Source organism: Engystomops pustulosus, chromosome 8 (assembly GCF_040894005.1).
Source record: "Engystomops pustulosus chromosome 8, aEngPut4.maternal, whole genome shotgun sequence".
Taxonomy (NCBI): Eukaryota; Metazoa; Chordata; class Amphibia; order Anura; family Leptodactylidae; genus Engystomops; species Engystomops pustulosus.
In genome coordinates, this window is record NC_092418.1 from 6,087,527 (window position 1) to 6,110,740 (window position 23,214).

General features: G+C 55.0%; 1 protein-coding gene across 1 annotated transcript in view; it reads left to right on the forward strand.

The window, feature by feature from the left end:
• The window catches only part of LOC140076283 (microfibril-associated glycoprotein 4-like), a 39,564-nt gene extending 16,350 nt beyond the window's left edge, over window positions 1-23,214 (forward strand). Inside the window, exons 3-6 of the mRNA XM_072122842.1 lie at window positions 4,565-4,716; window positions 4,800-4,896; window positions 22,134-22,316; window positions 22,580-23,214. Coding sequence (XP_071978943.1) covers window positions 4,565-4,716; window positions 4,800-4,896; window positions 22,134-22,316; window positions 22,580-22,827 — 680 coding nt within the window. The 3' untranslated portion in view covers window positions 22,828-23,214. The remainder of the gene's footprint in view (window positions 1-4,564; window positions 4,717-4,799; window positions 4,897-22,133; window positions 22,317-22,579) is intronic.

Below are 23,214 nucleotides of genomic sequence, written 5' to 3' on the forward strand. Positions count from 1 at the left end.
GCAGCCAGTGTTATGTATTGTGCATAGAGAGATGTGTAATGAGACCTCACACTGCTGTGCTCTGTGCTCTCTGCAGCCATTGTTATGTAGTGTCCCTGGAGAGATGTGTAATCAGACCTCACACTGCTGTGCTCTGTGCTTTCTGCAGCCAGTGTTATGTATTGTCCAAGGAGAGATGTGTAATCAGACCTCACACTGCTGTGCTCTGTGCTCTCTGCAGCCAGTGTTATGTATTGTCCTTGGAGAGATGTGTAATTAGACCTCACACTGCTGTGCTCTGTGCTCTCTGCAGCCAGTGTTATGTAGTGTCCCTGGAGAGATGTGTAATCAGACCTCACACTGCTGTGCTCTGTGCAGCCAGTGTTATGTATTGTCCCTGGAGAGATGTGTAATCAGACCTCGCACTGCTGTGCTCTGTGCTCTCTGCATCCAGGGTTATGTATTGTCCCTGGAGAGATGTGTAATCAGACCTCACACTGCTGTGCTCTGTGCTCTCTGCAGCCATTGTTATGTAGTGTCCCTGGAGAGATGTGTAATCAGACCTCACACTGCTGTGCTCTGTGCTCTCTGCAGCCAGTGTTATGTACTGTCCCTGGAGAGGTGTGTAATCAGACGTCACACTGCTGTGCTCTGTGCTCTCTGCAGCCATTGTTATGTAGTGTCCCTGGAGAGATGTGTAATCAGACCTCACACTGCTGTGCTCTGTGCTCTCTGCAGCCAGTGTTATGTATTGTCCCTGGAGAGATGTGTAATCAGACCTCACACTGCTGTGCTCTGTGCTATCTGCAGCCAGTGTTATGTATTGTCCCTGGAGAGATGTGTAATTAGACCTCACACTGCTGTGCTCTGTGCTCTCTGCAGCCAGTGTTATGTACTGTCCCTGGAGAGGTGTGTAATCAGACCTCACACTGCTGTGCTCTGTGCTCTCTGCAGCCATTGTTATGTAGTGTCCCTGGAGAGATGTGTAATGAGACCTCACACTGCTGTGCTCTGTGCTCTCTGCAGCCAGTGTTATGTATTGTGCATAGAGAGATGTGTAATGAGACCTCACACTGCTGTGCTCTGTGCTCTCTGCAGCCATTGTTATGTAGTGTCCCTGGAGAGATGTGTAATCAGACCTCACACTGCTGTGCTCTGTGCTTTCTGCAGCCAGTGTTATGTATTGTCCAAGGAGAGATGTGTAATCAGACCTCACACTGCTGTGCTCTGTGCTCTCTGCAGCCAGTGTTATGTATTGTCCTTGGAGAGATGTGTAATTAGACCTCACACTGCTGTGCTCTGTGCTCTCTGCAGCCAGTGTTATGTAGTGTCCCTGGAGAGATGTGTAATCAGACCTCACACTGCTGTGCTCTGTGCAGCCAGTGTTATGTATTGTCCCTGGAGAGATGTGTAATCAGACCTCGCACTGCTGTGCTCTGTGCTCTCTGCATCCAGGGTTATGTATTGTCCCTGGAGAGATGTGTAATCAGACCTCACACTGCTGTGCTCTGTACTCTCTGCAGCCAGTGTTATGTATTGTCCCTGGAGAGATGTGTAATCATACCTCACACTGCTGTGCTCTGTGCTCTCTGCAGCCAGTGTTATGTATTGTCCCTGGAGAGATGTGTAATCAGACCACACACTGCTGTGCTCTGTGCTCTCTGCAGCCAGTGTTATGTATTGTCCCTGGAGAGATGTGTAATCAGACCTCACACTGCTGTGCTCTGTGCTCCCTGCAGCCAGTGTTATGTACTGGGGAGATGTGTAATCTGAAATCACACTGCTGTGCTCTGTGCTCTCCGCAGCCAGTGTTATGTATTGTCCCTGGACAGATGTATAATCAGACCTCACACTGCTGTGCTCTGTGCTCTCTGCAGCCAGTGTTATGTATTGTCCCTGGAGAGATGTGTAATCACACCTCACACTGCTGTGCTCTGTGCTCTCTGCAGCCAGTGTTATGTATTGTCCCTGGAGAGATGTGTAATCAGACCTCACACTGCTGTGCTCTGTTGTCTCTGCAGCCAGTGTTATGTATTGTCCCTGGAGAGATGTGTAATCACACCTCACACTGCTGTGCTCTGTGCTCTCTGCAGCCAGTGTTATGTATTGTCCCTGGAGAGATGTGTAATCAGACCTCACACTGCTGTGCTCTGTGCTCTCTGCAGCCAGTGTTATGTATTGTTCCTGGAGAGATGTGTAATCAGACCTCACACTGCTGTGCTCTGTGCTATCTGCAGTCAGTGTTATGTATTGTCCCTGGAGAGATGTGTAATTAGACCTCACACTGCTGTGCTCTGTGCTCTCTGCAGCCAGTGTTATGTACTGTCCCTGGAGAGGTGTGTAATCAGACCTCACACTGCTGTGCTCTGTGCTCTCTGCAGCCATTGTTATGTAGTGTCCCTGGAGAGATGTGTAATCAGACCTCACACTGCTGTGCTCTGTGCTCTCTGCAGCCAGTGTTATGTATTGTGCATAGAGAGATGTGTAATGAGACCTCACACTGCTGTGCTCTGTGCTCTCTGCAGCCATTGTTATGTAGTGTCCCTGGAGAGATGTGTAATCATACCTCACACTGCTGTGCTCTGTGCTCTGTGCAGCCAGTGTTATGTATTGTCCCTGGAGAGATGTGTAATCATACCTCACACTGCTGTGCTCTGAGCTCTCTGCAGCCAGTGTTATGTAGTGTCCCTGGAGAGGTGTGTAATCAGACCTCACACTGCTGTGCTCTGTGCTCTCTGCAGCCAGTGTTATGTAGTGTCCCTGGAGAGATGTGTAATCAGACCTCACACTGCTGTGCTCTGTGCTCTCTGCAGCCAGTGTTATGTAGTGTCCCTGGAGAGGTGTGTAATCAGACCTCACACTGCTGTGCTCTGTGCAGCCAGTGTTATGTATTGTCCCTGGAGAGATGTGTAATCAGACCTCGCACTGCTGTGCTCTGTGCTCTCTGCAGCCAGTGTTATGTATTGTCCCTGGAGAGATGTGTAATTAGACCTCACACTGCTGTGCTCTGTGCTCTCTGCAGCCAGTGTTATGTAGTGTCCCTGGAGAGGTGTGTAATCAGACCTCACACTGCTGTGCTCTGTGCAGCCAGTGTTATGTATTGTCCCTGGAGAGATGTGTAATCAGACCTCACACTGCTGTGCTCTGTGCTCTCTGCAGCCAGTGTTATGTATTGTCCCTGGAGAGATGTGTAATTAGACCTCACACTGCTGTGCTCTGTGCTCTCTGCAGCCAGTGTTATGTAGTGTCCCTGGAGAGGTGTGTAATCAGACCTCACACTGCTGTGCTCTGTGCTCTCTGCAGCCAGTGTTATGTATTGTCCCTGGAGAGATGTGTAATCAGACCTCGCACTGCTGTGCTCTGTGCTCTCTGCATCCAGGGTTATGTATTGTCCCTGGAGAGATGTGTAATCAGACCTCACACTGCTGTGCTCTGTACTCTCTGCAGCCAGTGTTATGTATTGTCCCTGGAGAGATGTGTAATCATACCTCACACTGCTGTGCTCTGTGCTCTCTGCAGCCAGTGTTATGTATTGTCCCTGGAGAGATGTGTAATCAGACCTCACACTGCTGTGCTCTGTGCTCTCTGCAGCCAGTGTTATGTACTGTCCCTGGAGAGGTGTGTAATCAGACGTCACACTGCTGTGCTCTGTGCTCTCTGCAGCCATTGTTATGTAGTGTCCCTGGAGAGATGTGTAATCAGACCACACACTGCTGTGCTCTGTGCTCTCTGCAGCCATTGTTATGTAGTGTCCCTGGAGAGATGTGTAATCATACCTCACACTGCTGTGCTCTGTGCAGCCAGTGTTATGTATTGTCCCTGGAGAGATGTGTAATCATACCTCACACTGCTGTGCTCTGAGCTCTCTGCAGCCAGTGTTATGTATTATCCCTGGAGAGATGTGTAATCAGACCTCACACTGCTGTGCTCTGTGCTCTCTGCAGCCAGTGTTATGTAGTGTCCCTGGAGAGATGTGTAATCATACCTCACACTGCTGTGCTCTGTGCTCTCTGCAGCCAGTGTTATGTATTGTCCCTGGAGAGATGTGTAATTAGACCTCACACTGCTGTGCTCTGTGCTCTCTGCAGCCAGTGTTATGTATTGTCCCCGGAGAGATGTGTAATCATACCTCACACTGCTGTGCTCTGAGCTCTCTGCAGCCAGTGTTATGTATTGTCCCTGGAGAGATGTGTAATCAGACCTCACACTGCTCTGCTCTGTGCTCTCTGCAGCCAGTGTTATGTAGTGTCCCTGGAGAGATGTGTAATCAGACCTCACACTGCTGTGCTCTGTGCTCTCTGCAGCCAGTGTTATGTCCCTGGAGAGATGTGTAATCAGACCTCACACTGCTGTGCTCTGTGCTCTGTGCAGCCAGTGTTATGTATTGTCCCTCCACTTCTCTCCGCTCTGAGTGATTACTGTACATTTTAACAAGAAGCTTTTACTTAGAGCCGAAGTGAGGGCCAGGGAAGTAGTTGAATGCAGAGAGCACAGAGCACATCAGTGTGAGGAACGCTCCTAGAGATGACCTGTGTGACCTCTTGGCCTCTGTCTGGTGAGTGTCGCCCCCTGCTTGTCGTTGCAGTATGTTCCACCACTGACCAGTATCCTGTAGATTGTGAAGACGTCTGTGAGAACGGGGATGAGGAGAGCGGCCCCTACATCATCTACCCTGCTGGGCCGGGGGTGGCCGTGCCCGTCTACTGTGACATGTCCACCGATGGTGGCAAGTGGACGGTGAGTTTCCATGGACATTACTAGTCGCCCTCTACGTCTGTCCTGATATAACTCCTCTCTTGTGGGGTCCTGGGGGGCTGCAGGTCCTACAGAAGAGGTTCAATGGTTCCCTCAGCTTCTTCCGGGGCTGGAGCGACTATAAGTTGGGCTTCGGAAGAGCGGATGGCGAGTACTGGCTAGGTAAGTGACCGTCCACCTTCTGCTTGGAGACAACCACCAGTATGGCTGCCATCCCCACCGTCCTCCCTGGGTGCTCCCCAGAGGCTTTCTGTCCTCTGAGATGGGGGAAGTTAAAGAGCAAAGCAAACCCCATAATGCATCAGGAAAACAAGCAAAACATTACCCCACGTCAGAGAAGATACCCCAGAGCATCGCTCCATCCCCAGAGCATTATCCAGAGCATCGCTCCATCCCCAGAGCATCTCTCCATCCCCAGAGCATCGCTCCATCCCCAGAGCATCTCTCCATCCCCAGAGCATCTCTCCATCCCCAGAGCATCTCTCCATCCCCAGAGCATCGCTCCATCCCCAGAGCATCTCTCCATCCCCAGAGCATCGCTCCATCCCCAGAGCATCGCTCCATCCCCAGAGCATCGCTCCATCCCCAGAGCATCTCTCCATCCCCAGAGCATCGCTCCATCCCCAGAGCATCTCTCCATCCCCAGAGCATCTCTCCATCCCCAGAGCATCTCTCCATCCCCAGAGCATCGCTCCATCCCCAGAGCATCGCTCCATCCCCAGAGCATCGCTCCATCCCCAGAGCATCTCTCCATCCCCAGAGCATCTCTCCATCCCCAGAGCATCGCTCCATCCCCAGAGCATCGCTCCATCCCCAGAGCATTATCCAGAGCATCGCTCCATCCCCAGAGCATCTCTCCATCCCCAGAGCATCTCTCCATCCCCAGAGCATCACTCCATCCCCAGAGCATTATCCAGAGCATCTCTCCATCCCCAGAGCATCTCTCCATCCCCAGAGCATCGCTCCATCCCCAGAGCATCGCTCCATCCCCAGAGCATCTCTCCATCCCCAGAGGATCACTCCATCCCCAGAGCATCTCTCCATCCCCAGAGCATCGCTCCATCCCCAGAGCATCGCTCCATCCCCAGAGCATCTCTCCATCCCCAGAGCATCTCTCCATCCCCAGAGCATCGCTCCATCCCCAGAGCATCGCTCCATCCCCAGAGCATCGCTCCATCCCCAGAGCATCTCTCCATCCCCAGAGCATCGCTCCATCCCCAGAGCATTATCCAGAGCATCGCTCCATCCCCAGAGCATCTCTCCATCCCCAGAGCATCTCTCCATCCCCAGAGCATCACTCCATCAACAGAGCATTATCCAGAGCATCTCTCCATCCCCAGAGCATCTCTCCATCCCCAGAGCATCGCTCCATCCCCAGAGCATCGCTCCATCCCGAGAGCATCTCTCCATCCCCAGAGCATCTCTCCATCCCCAGAGCATCTCTCCATCCCCAGAGCATCGCTCCATCCCCAGAGCATCTCTCCATCCCCAGAGCATCTCTCCATCCCCAGAGCATCTCTCCATCCCCAGAGCATCGCTCCATCCCCAGAGCATCGCTCCATCCCCAGAGCATCATCCAGAGCATTGCTCCATCCCCAGAGCATCACACAGAGCATCACTTCATCCCCAGAGCATCGCTCCATCCCCAGAGCATCGCTCCATCCCCAGAGCATTATCCAGAGCATCGCTCCATCCCCAGAGCATCTCTCCATCCCCAGAGCATCTCTCCATCCCCAGAGCATCACTCCATCAACAGAGCATTATCCAGAGCATCTCTCCATCCCCAGAGCATCTCTCCATCCCCAGAGCATCGCTCCATCCCCAGAGCATCGCTCCATCCCGAGAGCATCTCTCCATCCCCAGAGCATCTCTCCATCCCCAGAGCATCTCTCCATCCCCAGAGCATCGCTCCATCCCCAGAGCATCTCTCCATCCCCAGAGCATCTCTCCATCCCCAGAGCATCTCTCCATCCCCAGAGCATCGCTCCATCCCCAGAGCATCGCTCCATCCCCAGAGCATCATCCAGAGCATTGCTCCATCCCCAGAGCATCACACAGAGCATCACTTCATCCCCAGAGCATCGCTCCATCCCCAGAGCATCGCTCCATCCCCAGAGCATCTCTCCATCCCCAGAGCATCTCTCCATCCCCAGAGCATCACCCAGAGCATCACTTCATCCCCGGAGCAACATCCAGAGCATCACTCCATCCCCAGAGCATCGCTCCATCCCCAGAGCATCATCCAGAGCATCTCTCCATCCCCAGAGCATCGCTCCATCCCCAGAGCATCATCCAGAGCATCGCTCCATCCCCAGAGCATCTCTCCATCCCCAGAGCATCTCTCCATCCCCAGAGCATCTCTCCATCCCCAGAGCATCATCCAGAGCATCTCTCCATCCCCAGAGCATCGCTCCATCCCCAGAGCATCATCCAGAGCATCGCTCCATCCCCAGAGCATCGCTCCATCCCCAGAGCATCATCCAGAGCATCGCTCCATCCCCAGAGCATCGCTCCATCCCCAGAGCATCATCCAGAGCATTGCTCCATCCCCAGAGCAACATCCAGAGCATCACTCCATCCCAAGAGCATCTCTCCATCCCCAGAGCATCATCCAGAGCATCGCTCCATCCCCAGAGCATCGCTCCATCCCCAGAGCATCATCCAGAGCATCGCTCCATCCCCAGAGCATCTCTCCATCCCCAGATCATCACCCAGAACATCACTTCATCCCCAGAGCGACATCCAGAGCATCGCTCCATCCCAAGAGCATCTCTCCATCCCCAGAGCAACATCCAGAGCATCGCTCCATCCCCAGAGCATCGCTCCATCCCCAGAGCATCATCCAGAGCATCGCTCCATCCCCAGAGCATCGCTTCATCCCCAGAGCATCATCCAGAGCATTGCTCAATCCCCAGAGCATCTCTCCATCCCCAGAGCATCACCCAGAGCATCGCTCCATCCCCAGAGCAACATCCAGAGCATCGCTCCATCCCAAGAGCATCTCTCCATTCCCAGAGCATCTCTCCATCCCCAGAGCATCATCGAGAGCATCTCTCCATCCCCAGAGCATCGCTCCATCCCCAGAGCATCTCTCCATCCCCAGAGCATCTCTCCATCCCCAGAGCATCTCTCCATCCCCAGAGCATCGCTTCATCCCCAGAGCATCGCTCCATCCCCAAAAGCATCATCCAGAGCATCTCTCCATCCCCAGAGCATCGCTCCATCCCCAGAGCATCATCCAGAGCATCGCTCCATCCCCAGAGCATCTCTCCATCCCCAGAGCATCTCTCCATCCCCAGAGCATCTCTCCATCCCCAGAGCATCATCCAGAGCATCTCTCCATCCCCAGAGCATCGCTCCATCCCCAGAGCATCATCCAGAGCATCGCTCCATCTCCAGAGCATCGCTCCATCCCCAGAGCATCATCCAGAGCATCGCTCTATCCCCAGAGCATCGCTCCATTCCCAGAGCATCATCCAGAGCATTGCTCCATCCCCAGAGCAACATCCAGAGCATCACTCCATCCCAAGAGCATCTCTCCATCCCCAGAGCATCATCCAGAGCATCGCTCCATCCCCAGAGCATCATCCAGAGCATCGCTCCATCCCCAGAGCTTCTCTCCATCCCCAGATCATCACCCAGAACATCACTTCATCCCCAGAGCAACATCCAGAGCATCGCTCCATCCCAAGAGCATCTCTCCATCCCCAGGGCAACATCCAGAGCATCGCTCCATCCCCAGAGCATCGCTCCATCCCCAGAGCATCATCCAGAGCATCGCTCCATCCCCAGAGCATTGCTCCATCCCCAGAGCATCATTCAGAGCATTGCTCAATCCCCAGAGCATCTCTCCATCCCCAGAGCATCACCCAGAGCATCGCTCCATCCCCAGAGCAACATCCAGAGCATCGCTCCATCCCAAGAGCATCTCTCCATCCCCAGAGCATCTCTCCATCCCCAGAGCATCATCCAGAGCATCCCTCCATTCCCAGAGCATCGCTCCATCCCCAGAGCATCGCTCCATCCCAAGAGCATCATCCAGAGCATCGCTCCATCCCCAGAGCATCTCTCCATCTCCAGAGCATCACCCAGAGCATCAATTCATCCCCAGAGCAACATCCAGAGCATCGCTCCATCCCCAGAGCATCACCCAGAGCATCACTTCATCCCCGGAGCAACATCCAGAGCATCACTTCATCCCCAGAGCAACATCCAGAGCATCGCTCCATCCCAAGAGCATCATCCAGAGCATCGCTCCATCCCCAGAGCATCACCCAGAGCATCACTTCATCCCCAGAGCAACATCCAGAGCATCGCTCCATCCCCAGAGCATCACTTCATCCCCGGAGCAACATCCAGAGCATCACTTCATCCCCAGAGCAACATCTAGAGCATCGCTCCATCCCAAGAGCATCATCCAGAGCATCGCTCCATCCCCAGAGCATCGCTCCATCCCCAGAGCATCGCTCCATCCCCAGAGAATCTCTCCATCCCCAGAGCATCGCTCCATCCCCAGAGCATCTTTCCATCCCCAGAGCATCTCTCCATCCCCATAGCATCACCCAGAGCATCACTTCATCCCCGGAGCAACATCCAGAGCATTTCTCCATCCCCAGAGCATCTCTCCATCCCCAGAGCATCTCCCCTTCCCCAGAGCATCACCCAGAGCATCACTTCATCCCCGGTGCAACATCCAGAGCATCACTCCATCCCCAGAGCATCGCTTCATCCCCAGAGCATCATCCAGAGAATCTCTCCATCCCCAGAACATCTCTCCATCCCCAGAGCATCTCTCCATCCCCAGAGCATCACTTCATTCCCAGAGCAACATCCAGAGCATTGCTCAATCCCCAGAGCATCTCTCCATCCCCAGAGCATCACCCAGAGCATCTCTCCATCCCAAGAGCATCACCCAGAGCATCATTTCATCCCCGGAGCAACATCCAGAGCATCACTCCATCCCCAGAGCATCGCTCCATCCCCAGAGCATCGCTCCATCCCCAGAGCATCTCTCCATCCCCAGAGCATCGCTCCATCCCCAGAGCATCTTTCCATCCCCAGAGCATCTCTCCATCCCCATAGCATCACACAGAGCATCACTTCATCCCCGGAGCAACATCCAGAGCATTTCTCCATCCCCAGAGCATCTCTCCATCCCCAGAGCATCTCCCCTTCCCCAGAGCATCACCCAGAGCATCACTTCATCCCCGGTGCAACATCCAGAGCATCACTCCATCCCCAGAGCATCGCTTCATCCCCAGAGCATCATCCAGAGAATCTCTCCATCCCCAGAGCATCTCTCCATCCCCAGAGCATCTCCCCTTCCCCAGAGCATCACCCAGAGCATCACTTCATCCCCGGTGCAACATCCAGAGCATCACTCCATCCCCAGAGCATCGCTTCATCCCCAGAGCATCATCCAGAGAATCTCTCCATCCCCAGAGCATCTCTCCATCCCCAGAGCATCTCTCCATCCCCAGAGCATCACTTCATTCCCAGAGCAACATCCAGAGCATTGCTCAATCCCCAGAGCATCTCTCCATCCCCAGAGCATCACCCAGAGCATCTCTCCATCCCAAGAGCATCACCCAGAGCATCATTTCATCCCCAGAGCAACATCCAGAGCATCTCTCCATCCCCAGAGCATCTCTCCACCCCCAGAGCATCACTCCATCCCCAGAGCATCACTCCATCCCCAGAGCATCGCTCCATCCCCAGAGCATCATCCAGAGTATCGCTCTATCCCCAGAGCATCGCTCCATCCCCAGAGCATCTCTCCATCCCCAGAGCATCACTCCATCCCCAGAGCATCATCCAGAGCATCGCTCCATCCATAGAGCAACATCTAGAGCATCTCTCCATCCCCAGAGCATTGCTCCATCCCCAGAGCATCTCTCCATCCCCAGAGCATCGCTCCATTCCCAGAGCATCGCTCCATTCCCAGAGCATCACTCTATCCCCAGAGCATCGCTCCATTCCCAGAGCATCACTTCATCCCTGGAGCAACATCCAGAGCATCACTCCATCCCCAGAGCATCACTCCATCCCCAGAGCATCTCCCAGAGCATCTCTCCATCCCCAGAGCATCTCTCCATCCCCAGAGCATCGCTCCATCCCCAGAGCATCGCTCCATCCCCAGAGCATCATCCAGAGCATCGCTCCATCCCCAGAGCATCTCTCCATCCCCAGAGCATCACCCAGAGCATCACTTCATCCCCAGAGCAACATCCAGAGCATCGCTCCATCCCAAGAGCATCATCCAGAGCATCGCTCCATCCCCAGAGCATCGCTCCATCCCCAGAGCATCGCTCCATCCCCAGAGCATCACCCAGAGCATCACTTCATCCCCGGAGCAACATCCAGAGCATCTCTCCATCCCCAGAGCATCTCTCCATCCCCAGAGCATCACCCAGAGCATCACTTCATCCCCGGAGCAACATCCAGAGCATCACTCCATCCCCAGAGCATCGCTCCATCCCCAGAGCATCATCCAGAGCATTGCTCCATCCCCAGAGCAACATCCAGAGCATCACTCCATCCCAAGAGCATCTCTCCATCCCCAGAGCATCATCCAGAGCATCGCTCCATCCCCAGAGCATCGCTCCATCCCCAGAGCATCATCCAGAGCATCGCTCCATCCCCAGAGCAACATCCAGAGCATCACTCCATCCCAAGAGCATCTCTCCATCCCCAGAGCATCATCCAGAGCATCGCTCCATCCCCAGAGCATCGCTCCATCCCCAGAGCATCATCCAGAGCATCGCTCCATCCCCAGAACATCTCTCCATCCCCAGATCATCACCCAGAACATCACTTCATCCCCAGAGCAACATCCAGAGCATCGCTCCATCCCAAGAGCATCTCTCCATCCCCAGAGCAACATCCAGAGCATCGCTCCATCCCCAGAGCATCGCTCCATCCCCAGAGCATCGCTCCATCCCCAGAGCATCATCCAGAGAATCGCTCCATCCCCAGAGCATTGCTCCATCCCCAGAGCATCATCCAGAGCATTGCTCAATCCCCAGGGCATCTCTCCATCCCCAGAGCATCACCCAGAGCATCGCTCCATCCCCAGAGCAACATCCAGAGCATCGCTCCATCCCAAGAGCATCTCTCCATCCCCAGAGCATCTCTCCATCCCCAGAGCATCATCCAGAGCATCGCTCCATCCCCAGAGCATCGCTCCATCCCCAGAGCATCGCTCCATCCCCAGAGCATCATCCAGAGCATCGCTCCATCCCCAGAGCATCTCTCCATCCCCAGAGCATCACCCAGAGCATCACTTCATCCCCAGAGCAACATCCAGAGCATCGCTCCATCCCAAGAGCATCATCCAGAGCATCGCTCCATCCCCAGAGCATCGCTCCATCCCCAGAGCATCACCCAGAGCATCACTTCATCCCCGGAGCAACATCCAGAGCATCTCTCCATCCCCAGAGCATCTCTCCATCCCCAGAGCATCTCTCCATCCCCAGAGCATCACCCAGAGCATCACTTCATCCCCGGAGCAACATCCAGAGCATCACTTCATCCCCAGAGCAACATCCAGAGCATCGCTCCATCCCAAGAGCATCATCCAGAGCATCGCTCCATCCCCAGAGCATCGCTCCATCCCCAGAGCATCACCCAGAGCATCACTTCATCCCCGGAGCAACATCCAGAGCATCTCTCCATCCCCAGAGCATCTCTCCATCCCCAGAGCATCTCTCCATCCCCAGAGCATCACCCAGAGCATCACTTCATCCCCGGAGCAACATCCAGAGCATCACTCCATCCCCAGAGCATCGCTCCATCCCCAGAGCATCATCCAGAGCATCTCTCCATCCCCAGAGCATCTCTCCATCCCCAGAGCATCGCTCCATCCCCAGAGCATCTTTCCATCCCCAGAGCATTTCTCCATCCCCATAGCATCACCCAGAGCATCACTTCATCCCCGGAGCAACATCCAGAGCATTTCTCCATCCCCAGAGCATCTCTCCCTCCCCAGAGCATCTCCCCTTCCCCAGAGCATCACCCAGAGCATCACTTCATCCCCGGTGCAACATCGAGAGCATCACTCCATCCCCAGAGCATCGCTCCATCCCCAGAGCATCATCCAGAGAATCTCTCCATCCCCAGAGCATCTCTCCATCCCCAGAGCATCTCTCCATCCCCAGAGCATCACTTCATCCCCAGAGCAACATCCAGAGCATCGCTCAATCCCCAGAGCATCTCTCCATCCCCAGAGCATCACCCAGAGCATCTCTCCATCCCAAGAGCATCACCCAGAGCATCGCTCCATCCCCAGGGCATCATCCAGAGTATCGCTCTATCCCCAGAGCATCGCTCCATCCCCAGAGCATCTCTCCATCCCCAGAGCATCACTCCATCCCCAGAGCATCATCCAGAGCATCGCTCCATCCATAGAGCAACATCTAGAGCATCTCTCCATCCCCAGAGCATTGCTCCATCCCCAGAGCATCTCTCCATCCCCAGAGCATCGCTCCATTCCCAGAGCATCGCTCCATTCCCAGAGCATCACTCTATCCCCAGAGCATCGCTCCATTCCCAGAGCATCACTTCATCCCTGGAGCAACATCCAGAGCATCACTCCATCCCCAGAGCATCACTCCATCCCCAGAGCATCTCCCAGAGCATCTCTCCATCCCCAGAGCATCTCTCCATCCCCAGAGCATCGCTCCATCCCCAGAGCATCGCTCCATCCCCAGAGCATCGCTCCATCCCCAGAGCATCATCCAGAGCATCGATCCATCCACAGAGCATCTCTCCATCCCCAGAGCATCACCCAGAGCATCACTTCATCCCCAGAGCAACATCCAGAGCATCGCTCCATCCCAAGAGCATCATCCAGAGCATCGCTCCATCCCCAGAGCATCGCTCCATCCCCAGAGCATCGCTCCATCCCCAGAGCATCAACCAGAGCATCACTTCATCCCCGGAGCAACATCCAGAGCATCTCTCCATCCCCAGAGCATCTCTCCATCCCCAGAGCATCACCCAGAGCATCACTTCATCCCCGGAGCAACATCCAGAGCATCACTCCATCCCCAGAGCATCGCTCCATCCCCAGAGCATCATCCATAGCATCTCTCCATCCCCAGAGCATCTCTCCATCCCCAGAGCATCGCTCCATCCCCAGAGCATCTTTCCATCCCCAGAGCATCTCTCCATCCCCATAGCATCACCCAGAGCATCACTTCATCCCCGGAGCAACATCCAGAGCATTTCTCCATCCCCAGAGCATCTCTCCATCCCCAGAGCATCTCTCCATCCCCAGAGCATCACCCAGAGCATCACTTCATCCCCGGTGCAACATCCAGAGCATCACTCCATCCCCAGAGCATCGCTCCATCCCCAGAGCATCATCCAGAGAATCTCTCCATCCCCAGAGCATCTCTCCATCCCCAGAGCATCTCTCCATCCCCAGAGCATCACTTCATCCCCAGAGCAACATCCAGAGCATCTCTCCATCCCCAGAGCATCTCTCCATCCCCAGAGCATCACCCAGAGCATCACTTCATCCCCGGAGCAACATCCAGAGCATCACTCCATCCCCAGAGCATCGCTCCATCCCCAGAGCATCATCCATAGCATCTCTCCATCCCCAGAGCATCTCTCCATCCCCAGAGCATCGCTCCATCCCCAGAGCATCTTTCCATCCCCAGAGCATCTCTCCATCCCCATAGCATCACCCAGAGCATCACTTCATCCCCGGAGCAACATCCAGAGCATTTCTCCATCCCCAGAGCATCTCTCCATCCCCAGAGCATCTCTCCATCCCCAGAGCATCACCCAGAGCATCACTTCATCCCCGGTGCAACATCCAGAGCATCACTCCATCCCCAGAGCATCGCTCCATCCCCAGAGCATCATCCAGAGAATCTCTCCATCCCCAGAGCATCTCTCCATCCCCAGAGCATCTCTCCATCCCCAGAGCATCACTTCATCCCCAGAGCAACATCCAGAGTATCGCTCTATCCCCAGAGCATCGCTGAATCCCCAGAGCATCTCTCCATCCCCAGAGCCTCACTTCATCCCCAGAGCATCATCCAGAGCATCGCTCCATCCATAGAGCAAAATCTAGAGCATCTCTCCATCCCCAGAGCATTGCTCCATCCCCAGAGCATCTCTCCATCCCCAGAGCATCGCTCCATTCCCAGAGCATCGCTCCATTCCCAGAGCATCACTCTATCCCCAGAGCATCGCTCCATTCCAAGAGCATCACTTCATCCCTGGAGCAACATCCAGAGCATCACTCCATCCCCAGAGCATCACTCCATCCCCAGAGCATCTCCCAGAGCATCTCTCCATCCCCAGAGCATCTCTCCATCCCCAGAGCATCTCTCCATCCCCAGAGCATCGTTCCATCCCCAGAGCATCTCTCCATCCCCAGAGCATCTCTCCATCCCCAGAGCATCTCCCAGAGCATCGCTCCATCCCCAGAGCATCGCTCCATCCCCAGAGCATCGCTCCATCCCCAGAGCATCGCTCCATCCCCAGAGCATTGCTCCATCCCCAGAGCATTGCTCCATCCCCAGAGCATCGCTCTATTCCCAGAGCATCACCCAGAGCATCACTTCATCCCCGGAGCAACATCCAGAGCATCGCTCCATCCCCAGAGCATCACTCCATCCCCAGAGCATCTCCCAGAGCATCGCTCCATCCCCAGAGCATCTCTCCATCCCCAGAGCATCTCCCAGAGCATCGCTCCATCCCCAGAGCATCGCTCCATCCCCAGAGGATCGCTCCATCCCCAGAGCATCGCTCCATCCCCAGAGCATCGCTCCATCCCCAGAGCATCTCCCAGAGCATCACTCCATCCCCAGAACATCTCCCAGAGCATCGCTCCATCCCCAGAGCATCGCTCCATCTCCAGAGCATCTCTCCATCCCCAGAGCATCTCTCCATCCCCAGAGCATCACTCCATCCCCAGAGCATCTCCCAGAGCATCGCTCCATCCCCAGAGCATCTCTCCATCCCCAGAGCATCGCTCCATCCCCAGAGCATCTCTCCATCCCCAGAGCATCTCTCCATCCCCAGAGCATCACTCTATTCCCAGACTATCACTCTATTCCCAAATCATCACTCCATCCCCAGATCATCACTCCATCCCCAGAGCATCGCTCCGTCCCCAGTTCATCGCTCCGTACCCAGGGCATCACCCAGAGCATCACTCCATCCCCAGAGCATCTCTCCATCCCCAGAGCATCTCTCCATCCCCAGAGCATCGCTCCATCCCCAGAGCATCGCTCCATCCCCAGAGCATCTCTCCATCCCCAGAGCATCGCTCCATCCCCAGAGCATTATCCAGAGCATCGCTCCATCCCCAGAGCATCTCTCCATCCCCAGAGCATCTCTCCATCCCCAGAGCATCACTCAATCCCCAGAGCATTATCCAGAGCATCTCTCCATCCCCAGAGCATCTCTCCATCCCCAGAGCATCACTCCATCCCCAGAGCATCTCTCCATCCCCAGAGCATCTCTCCATCCCCAGAGCATCTCTCCATCCTCAGAGCATCTCTCCATCCCCAGAGCATCGCTCCATCCCCAGAGCATCGCTCCATCACCAGAGCATCTCTCCATCCCCAGAGCATCACTCCATCCCCAGAGCATTATCCAGAGCATCGCTCCATCCCCAGAGCATCTCTCCATCCCCAGAGCATCTCTCCATCCCCAGAGCATTGCTCCATTCCCAGAGCATCGCTCCATCCCCGGGGCATCACCCAGAGCATCGATCCATCCCCAGAGCATCTCCCAGAGCATCGCTCCACCCCCAGAGCATCGCTCCATCCCCAGAGCATCATCCAGAGCATCGCTCCATCCCCAGAGCATCATCCAGAGCATCGCTCCATCCCCAGAGCATCTCTCCATCCCCAGAGCATCGCTCCATCCCCAGGGCATCACCCAGAGCATCACTCCATCCCCAGAGCATCTCCCAGAGCATCTCTCCATACCCAGAGCATCTCTCCATCCCCAGAGCATCGCTCCATCCCCAGAGCATCGCTCCATCCCCAGAGCATCACCCAGAGCATCACTCCATCCCCAGAGCATCACCCAGAGAATCACTTCATCCCCAGAGCAACATCCAGAGCATCGCTCCATCCCAAGAGCATCTCTCCATCCCCAGAGCATCATCCAGAGCATCGCTCGATCCCCAGAGCATCGCTCCATCCCCAGAGCATCATCCAGAGCATCGCTCCATCCCCAGAGCATCGCTCCATCCCCAGAGCATCACCCAGAGCATCACTTCATCCCCAGAGCAACATCCAGAGCATCACTCCATCCCAAGAGCATCTCTCCATCACCAGAGCATCATCCAGAGCATCGCTCCATCCCCAGAGCATCACTCCATCCCCAGAGCATCATCCAGAGCATCGCTCCATCCCCAGAGCATCTCTCCATCCCCAGATCATCACCCAGAACATCACTTCATCCCCAGAGCAACATCCAGAGCATCGCTCCATCCCAAGAGCATCTCTCCATCCCCAGAGCAACATCCAGAGCATCGCTCCATCCCCAGAGCATCGCTCCATCCCCAGAGCATCATCCAGAGCATCGCTCCATCCCCAGAGCATCGCTCCATCCCCAGAGCATCATCCAGAGCATTGCTCAATCCCCAGAGCATCTCTACATCCTCAGAGCATCACTCAGAGCATCGCTCCATCCCCAGAGCAACATCCAGAGCATCGCTCCATCCCAAGAGCATCTCTCCATCCCCAGAGCATCTCTCCATCCTCAGAGCATCATCCAGAGCATCGCTCCATCCCCAGAGCATCGCTCCATCCCCAGAGCATCGCTCCATCCCCATTGCATCATCCAGAGCATCGCTCCATCCCCAGAGCATCTCTCCATCCCCAGAGCATCACCCAGAGCATCACTTCATCCCCAGAGCAACATCCAGAGCATCGCTCCATCCCAAGAGCATCATCCAGAGCATCGCTCCATCCCCAGAGCATCGCTCCATCCCCAGAGCATCGCTCCATCCCCAGAGCATCTCTCCATCCCCAGAGCATCACCCAGAGCATCACTTCATCCCCGGAGCAACATCCAGAGCATCTCTCCATCCCCAGAGCATCTCTCCATCCCCAGAGCATCACCCAGAGCATCACTTCATCCCCGGAGCAACATCCAGAGCATCACTCCATCCCCAGAGCATCGCTCCATCCCCAGAGCATCATCCAGAGCATCTCTCCATCCCCAGAGCATCTCTCCATCCCCAGAGCATCGCTCCATCCCCAGAGCATCTTTCCATCCCCAGAGCATCTCTCCATCCTCAGAGCATCACACAGAGCATCACTTCATCCCCGGAGCAACATCCAGAGCATTTCTCCATCCCCAGAGCATCTCTCCATCCCCAGAGCATCTCTCCATCCTCAGAGCATCACCCAGAGCATCACTTCATCCCCGGAGCAACATCCAGAGCATCGCTCCATCCCCAGAGCATCTCTCCATCCCCAGAGCATCTCTACATCCCCAGAGCATCTCTCCATCCCCAGAGCATCTCTCCATCCCCAGAGCATCTCCCAGAGCATCGCTCCATCCCCAGAGCATCTCTCCATCCCCAAAGCATCGCTCCATCCCCAGAGCATCTTTCCATCCCCAGAGCATCTCTCCATCCTCAGAGCATCACCCAGAGCATCACTTCATCCCCGGAGCAACATCCAGAGCATTTCTCCATCCCCAGAGCATCTCTCCATCCCCAGAGCATCACCCAGAGCATCTCTCCATCCCAAGAGCATCACCCAGAGCATCATTTCATCCCCAGAGCAACATCCAAAGCATCTCTCCATCCCCAGAGCATCGCTCCATCCCCAGAGCATCACTCCATCCCCAGAGCATCGCTCCATCCCCAGAGCATCATCCAGAGTATCGCTCTATCCCCAGAGCATCGCTCCATCCCCAGAGCATCTCTCCTTCCCCAGAGCATCACTCCATCCCCAGAGCATCATCCAGAGCATCGCTCCATCCATAGAGCAACATCTAGAGCATCTCTCCATCCCCAGAGCATTGCTCCATCCCCAGAGCATCTCTCCATCCCCAGAGCATCTCTCCATCCCCAGAGCATCTCTCCATCCCCAGAGCATCGCTCCATTCCCAGAGCATCGCTCCATTCCCAGAGCATCACTCTATCCCCAGAGCATTGCTCCATTCCCAGAGCATCACTTCATCCCTGGAGCAACATCCAGAGCATCACTCCATCCCCAGAGCATCACTCCATCCCCAGAGCATCTCCCAGAGCATCTATCCATCCCCAGAGCATCTCTCCATCCCCAGAGCATCTCTACATCCCCAGAGCATCTCTCCATCCCCAGAGCATCTCTCCATCCCCAGAGCATCTCCCAGAGCATCGCTCCATCCCCAGAGCATCTCTCCATCCCCAGAGCATCGCTCCATCCCCAGAGCATCTTTCCATCCCCAGAGCATCTCTCCATCCTCAGAGCATCACCCAGAGCATCACTTCATCCCCGGAGCAACATCCAGAGCATTTCTCCATCCCCAGAGCATCTCTCCATCCCCAGAGCATCTCTCCATCCCCAGAGCATCACCCAGAGCATCACTTCATCCCCGATGCAACATCCAGAGCATCACTCCATCCCCAGAGCATCGCTCCATCCCCAGAGCATCATCCAGAGAATCTCTCCATACCCAGAGCATTTCTCCATCCCCACAGCATCTCTCCATCCCCAGAGCATCACTTCATCCCCAGAGCAACATCCAGAGCATCGCTCCATCCCCAGAGCATCTCTCCATCCCCAGAGCATCACCCAGAGCATCTCTCCATCCTCAGAGCATCACCCAGAGCATCATTTCATCCCCAGAGCAACATCCAAAGCATCTCTCCATCCCCAGAGCATCTCTCCATCCCCAGAGCATCGCTCCATCCCCAGAGCATCATCCAGAGCATCGCTTTATCCCCAGAGCATCGCTCCATCCCCAGAGCATCTCTCCATCCCCAGAGCATCACTCCATCCCCAGAGCATCATCCAGAGTATCGCTCTATCCCCAGAGCATCGCTCCATCCCCAGAGCATCTCTCCATCCCCAGAGCATCACTCCATCCCCAGAGCATCATCCAGAGCATCGCTCCATCCATAGAGCAACATCTAGAGCATCTCTCCATCCCCAGAGCATTGCTCCATCCCCAGAGCATCTCTCCATACCCAGAGCATCTCTCCATCCCCAGAGCATCGCTCCATTCCCAGAGCATCGCTCCATTCCCAGAGCATCACTCTATCCCCAGAGCATCGCTCCATTCCCAGAGCATCACTTCATCCCTGGAGCAACATCCAGAGCATCACTCCATCCCCAGAGCATCACTCCATCCCCAGAGCATCTCCCAGAGCATCTATCCATCCCCAGAGCATCTCTCCATCCCCAGAGCATCTCTACATCCCCAGAGCATCTCTCCATCCCCAGAGCATCTCTCCATCCCCAGAGCATCTCCCAGAGCATCGCTCCATCCCCAGAGCATCGCTCCTTCCCCAGAGCATCTTTCCATCCCCAGAGCATCTCTCCATCCTCAGAGCATCACCCAGAGCATCACTTCATCCCCGGAGCAACATCCAGAGCATTTCTCCATCCCCAGAGCATCTCTCCATCCCCAGAGCATCTCTACATCCCCAGAGCATCTCTCCATCCCCAGAGCATCTCTCCATCCCCAGAGCATCTCCCAGAGCACCGCTCCATCCCCAGAGCATCTCTCCATCCCCAGAGCATTGCTCCATCCCCAGAGCATCTCTCCATCCCCAGAGCATCTCTCCATCCGCAGAGCATCGCTTTATTCCCAGAGCATCGCTCCATTCCCAGAGCATCACTCTATCCCCAGAGCATCGCTCCATTCCCAGAGCATCACTTCATCCCTGGAGCAACATCCAGAGCATCACTCCATCCCCAGAGCATCACTCCATCCCCAGAGCATCTCCCAGAGCATCTATCCATCCCCAGAGCATCTCTCCATCCCCAGAGCATCTCTTCATCCCCAGAGCATCTCTCCATCCCCAGAGCATCTCTCCATCCCCAGAGCATCTCCCAGAGCATCGCTCCATCCCCAGAGCATCGCTCCATCCCCAGAGCATCGCTCCATCCCCAGAGCATCGCTTTATTCCCAGAGCATCACCCAGAGCATCACTTCATCCCCGGAGCAACATCCAGAGCATCGCTCCATCCCCAGAGCATCACTCCATCCCCAGAGCATCTCCCAGAGCATCGCTCCATCCCCAGAGCATCTCTCCATCCCCAGAGCATCTCTCCATCCCCAGAGCATCTCCCCGAGCATCGCTCCATCCCCAGAGCATCGCTCCATCCCCAGAGCATCGCTCCATCCCCAGAGCATCGCTGTCAGGTTCGCTAGGGAGAATGCTGGGACTTCTGGTGGTGCCAGCAGCGTTCTCCGAACCCCGGCGCGTGTCCGCGCAAACTCCACCTCTCGTCATGGGCAGCGGCTGCTAAGATCTCGCGTTGTCTAGGAGTGGCTGGGACTTTGAACCTCTGCTTGGTGCCTGTTGTTCTGCACCGTGAGGGGTTAATTCCCAGATGCTGTCCAGCTCCTATCAGGTTCTGGAGGTGGAGTTCTGGCTGCATAAATTGCAGCTTCACTAGTCACCTGTGCCAGTGTTTGAAATCTCTTTCTCCACTTGCTTGCTGCACTAGGTTGTATTGCTCTGTATCTGTATTGTTGTTACCTCGGCTAGTTTTTGACATTGACTATTTGCTTACTGACTTTGCTATTGACGTACCCTCCCGTTGTGACTCCGGCTAGTTTACGATTCTTTTGTGTTCTATGTTTGTCAGTCTGTTTGTTATTCCCTTCCCCCACTTAAACCAGTGTATTCCGAGTCTTCAAGTAGTCGCCCCACGGTTTAGCGTGGGGGGGCTATAGGAAGGGACAGAGGCTGGGGCAAGCTCAGGGCACACTATCCCCTGTCTTTTGTGTACCCAATCCTAACAATCGCTCCATCCCCAGAGCATCGCTCCATCCCCAGAGCATCGCTCCATCCCCAGAGCATCGCTCCATCCCCAGAGCATCTCTCCATCCCCAGAGCATCTCTCCATCCCCAGAGCATCTCTCCATCCCCAGAGCATCTCTCCATCCCCAGAGCATCGCTCCATCCCCAGAGCATCGCTCCATCCCCAGTTCATCGCTCCGTCCCCAGGGCATCACCCAGAGCATCTCTCCATCCCCAGAGCATCTCTCCATCCCCAGAGCATCTCTCCATCCCCAGAGCATCTCTCCATCCCCAGAGCATCGCTCCGTCCCCAGTTCATCGCTCCGTCCCCAGGGCATCACCCAGAGCATCTCTCCATCCCCAGAGCATCTCTCCATCCCCAGAGCATCGCTCCATCTCCAGAGCATCGCTCCATCCCCAGAGTATTGCTCATATTTTTTGTCTTTCTCTGTAGGATTACATAATATGTATCTCCTGACTCTCCGGAACAAGTATGAACTGAGGGTCGAGCTTGGTGATTTTGACAACAATGTGACTTACGCCAAGTACGCAGAGTTTGCCATTTCTCCATACAGCATCAATCCAGAGGAGGATGGGTACACACTGCATGTGGATGGCTTCAGTGATGGGGGAGCAGGTAATAGGGGCACACCGAAGAGGGGGGAGGATAAAACTACTGGTGCTACACATCAGTAATGTTGGAACCTGAAGCTTCTGGACCCCTTTGATCACTCTTTACCAGGGGCCAATGGACAGAGTCAGGAGACCGCTTTTACCTGGCACCACATATATTATATTATGTTATATTAGCATCCTTGAATCCGGTCTTTTCCCCAATCACAGATGGAAGGGGCAGCCTGGACCACTACATCCTGTACTTATTTCTCCTATTACCCACAGGTGACTCTCTGTCCTACCACAATGGAATGAAGTTCTCCACCTATGACAGTGACCGTGATGTCTATCTACAGAACTGTGCCTCCCTCACCTCCGGCGGCTTCTGGTACCGAGCGTGTCACCTGGCCAACTTGAATGGTCCTTACCTTCGTGGTGCTCACTTGTCTTATGGTAGCGGGATCATCTGGGCTCAGTGGAGAGGCCTTTACTATTCTCTGAAGTCCACTGAAATGAAGATCAGACGCCAGTGATGTCCCTCCTGCTGGTGAAGACTAATCATATCGATGATTGGTAGAACCTGGTGCTAGGATAGTCATGTCATTGTTAACCTAACTCTGAAGCTTCCCGTGACTTGACTGTCTTTATCTATGACCTTTATACCTATGACCTCTGGATGTTGTAGATCCTCTTCTGATCCCTCCACTGACCCCTCTGCTGATCCCTCCACTGACCCCTCTGCTGATCCCTCCATTGACCCCTTTACTTACCCTTTTATAGACCCCTCTGCTGACCCCTCCAGTGACCGTTTTATAGACCCCTCCGTTGAGCCCTTGGCATGTTCCCAGCTCCTTATGTTATGTTGTTTCTCCTGAATTTGTAGTAGATGCTCCTCAATATCAATAAATAGTGATACCACA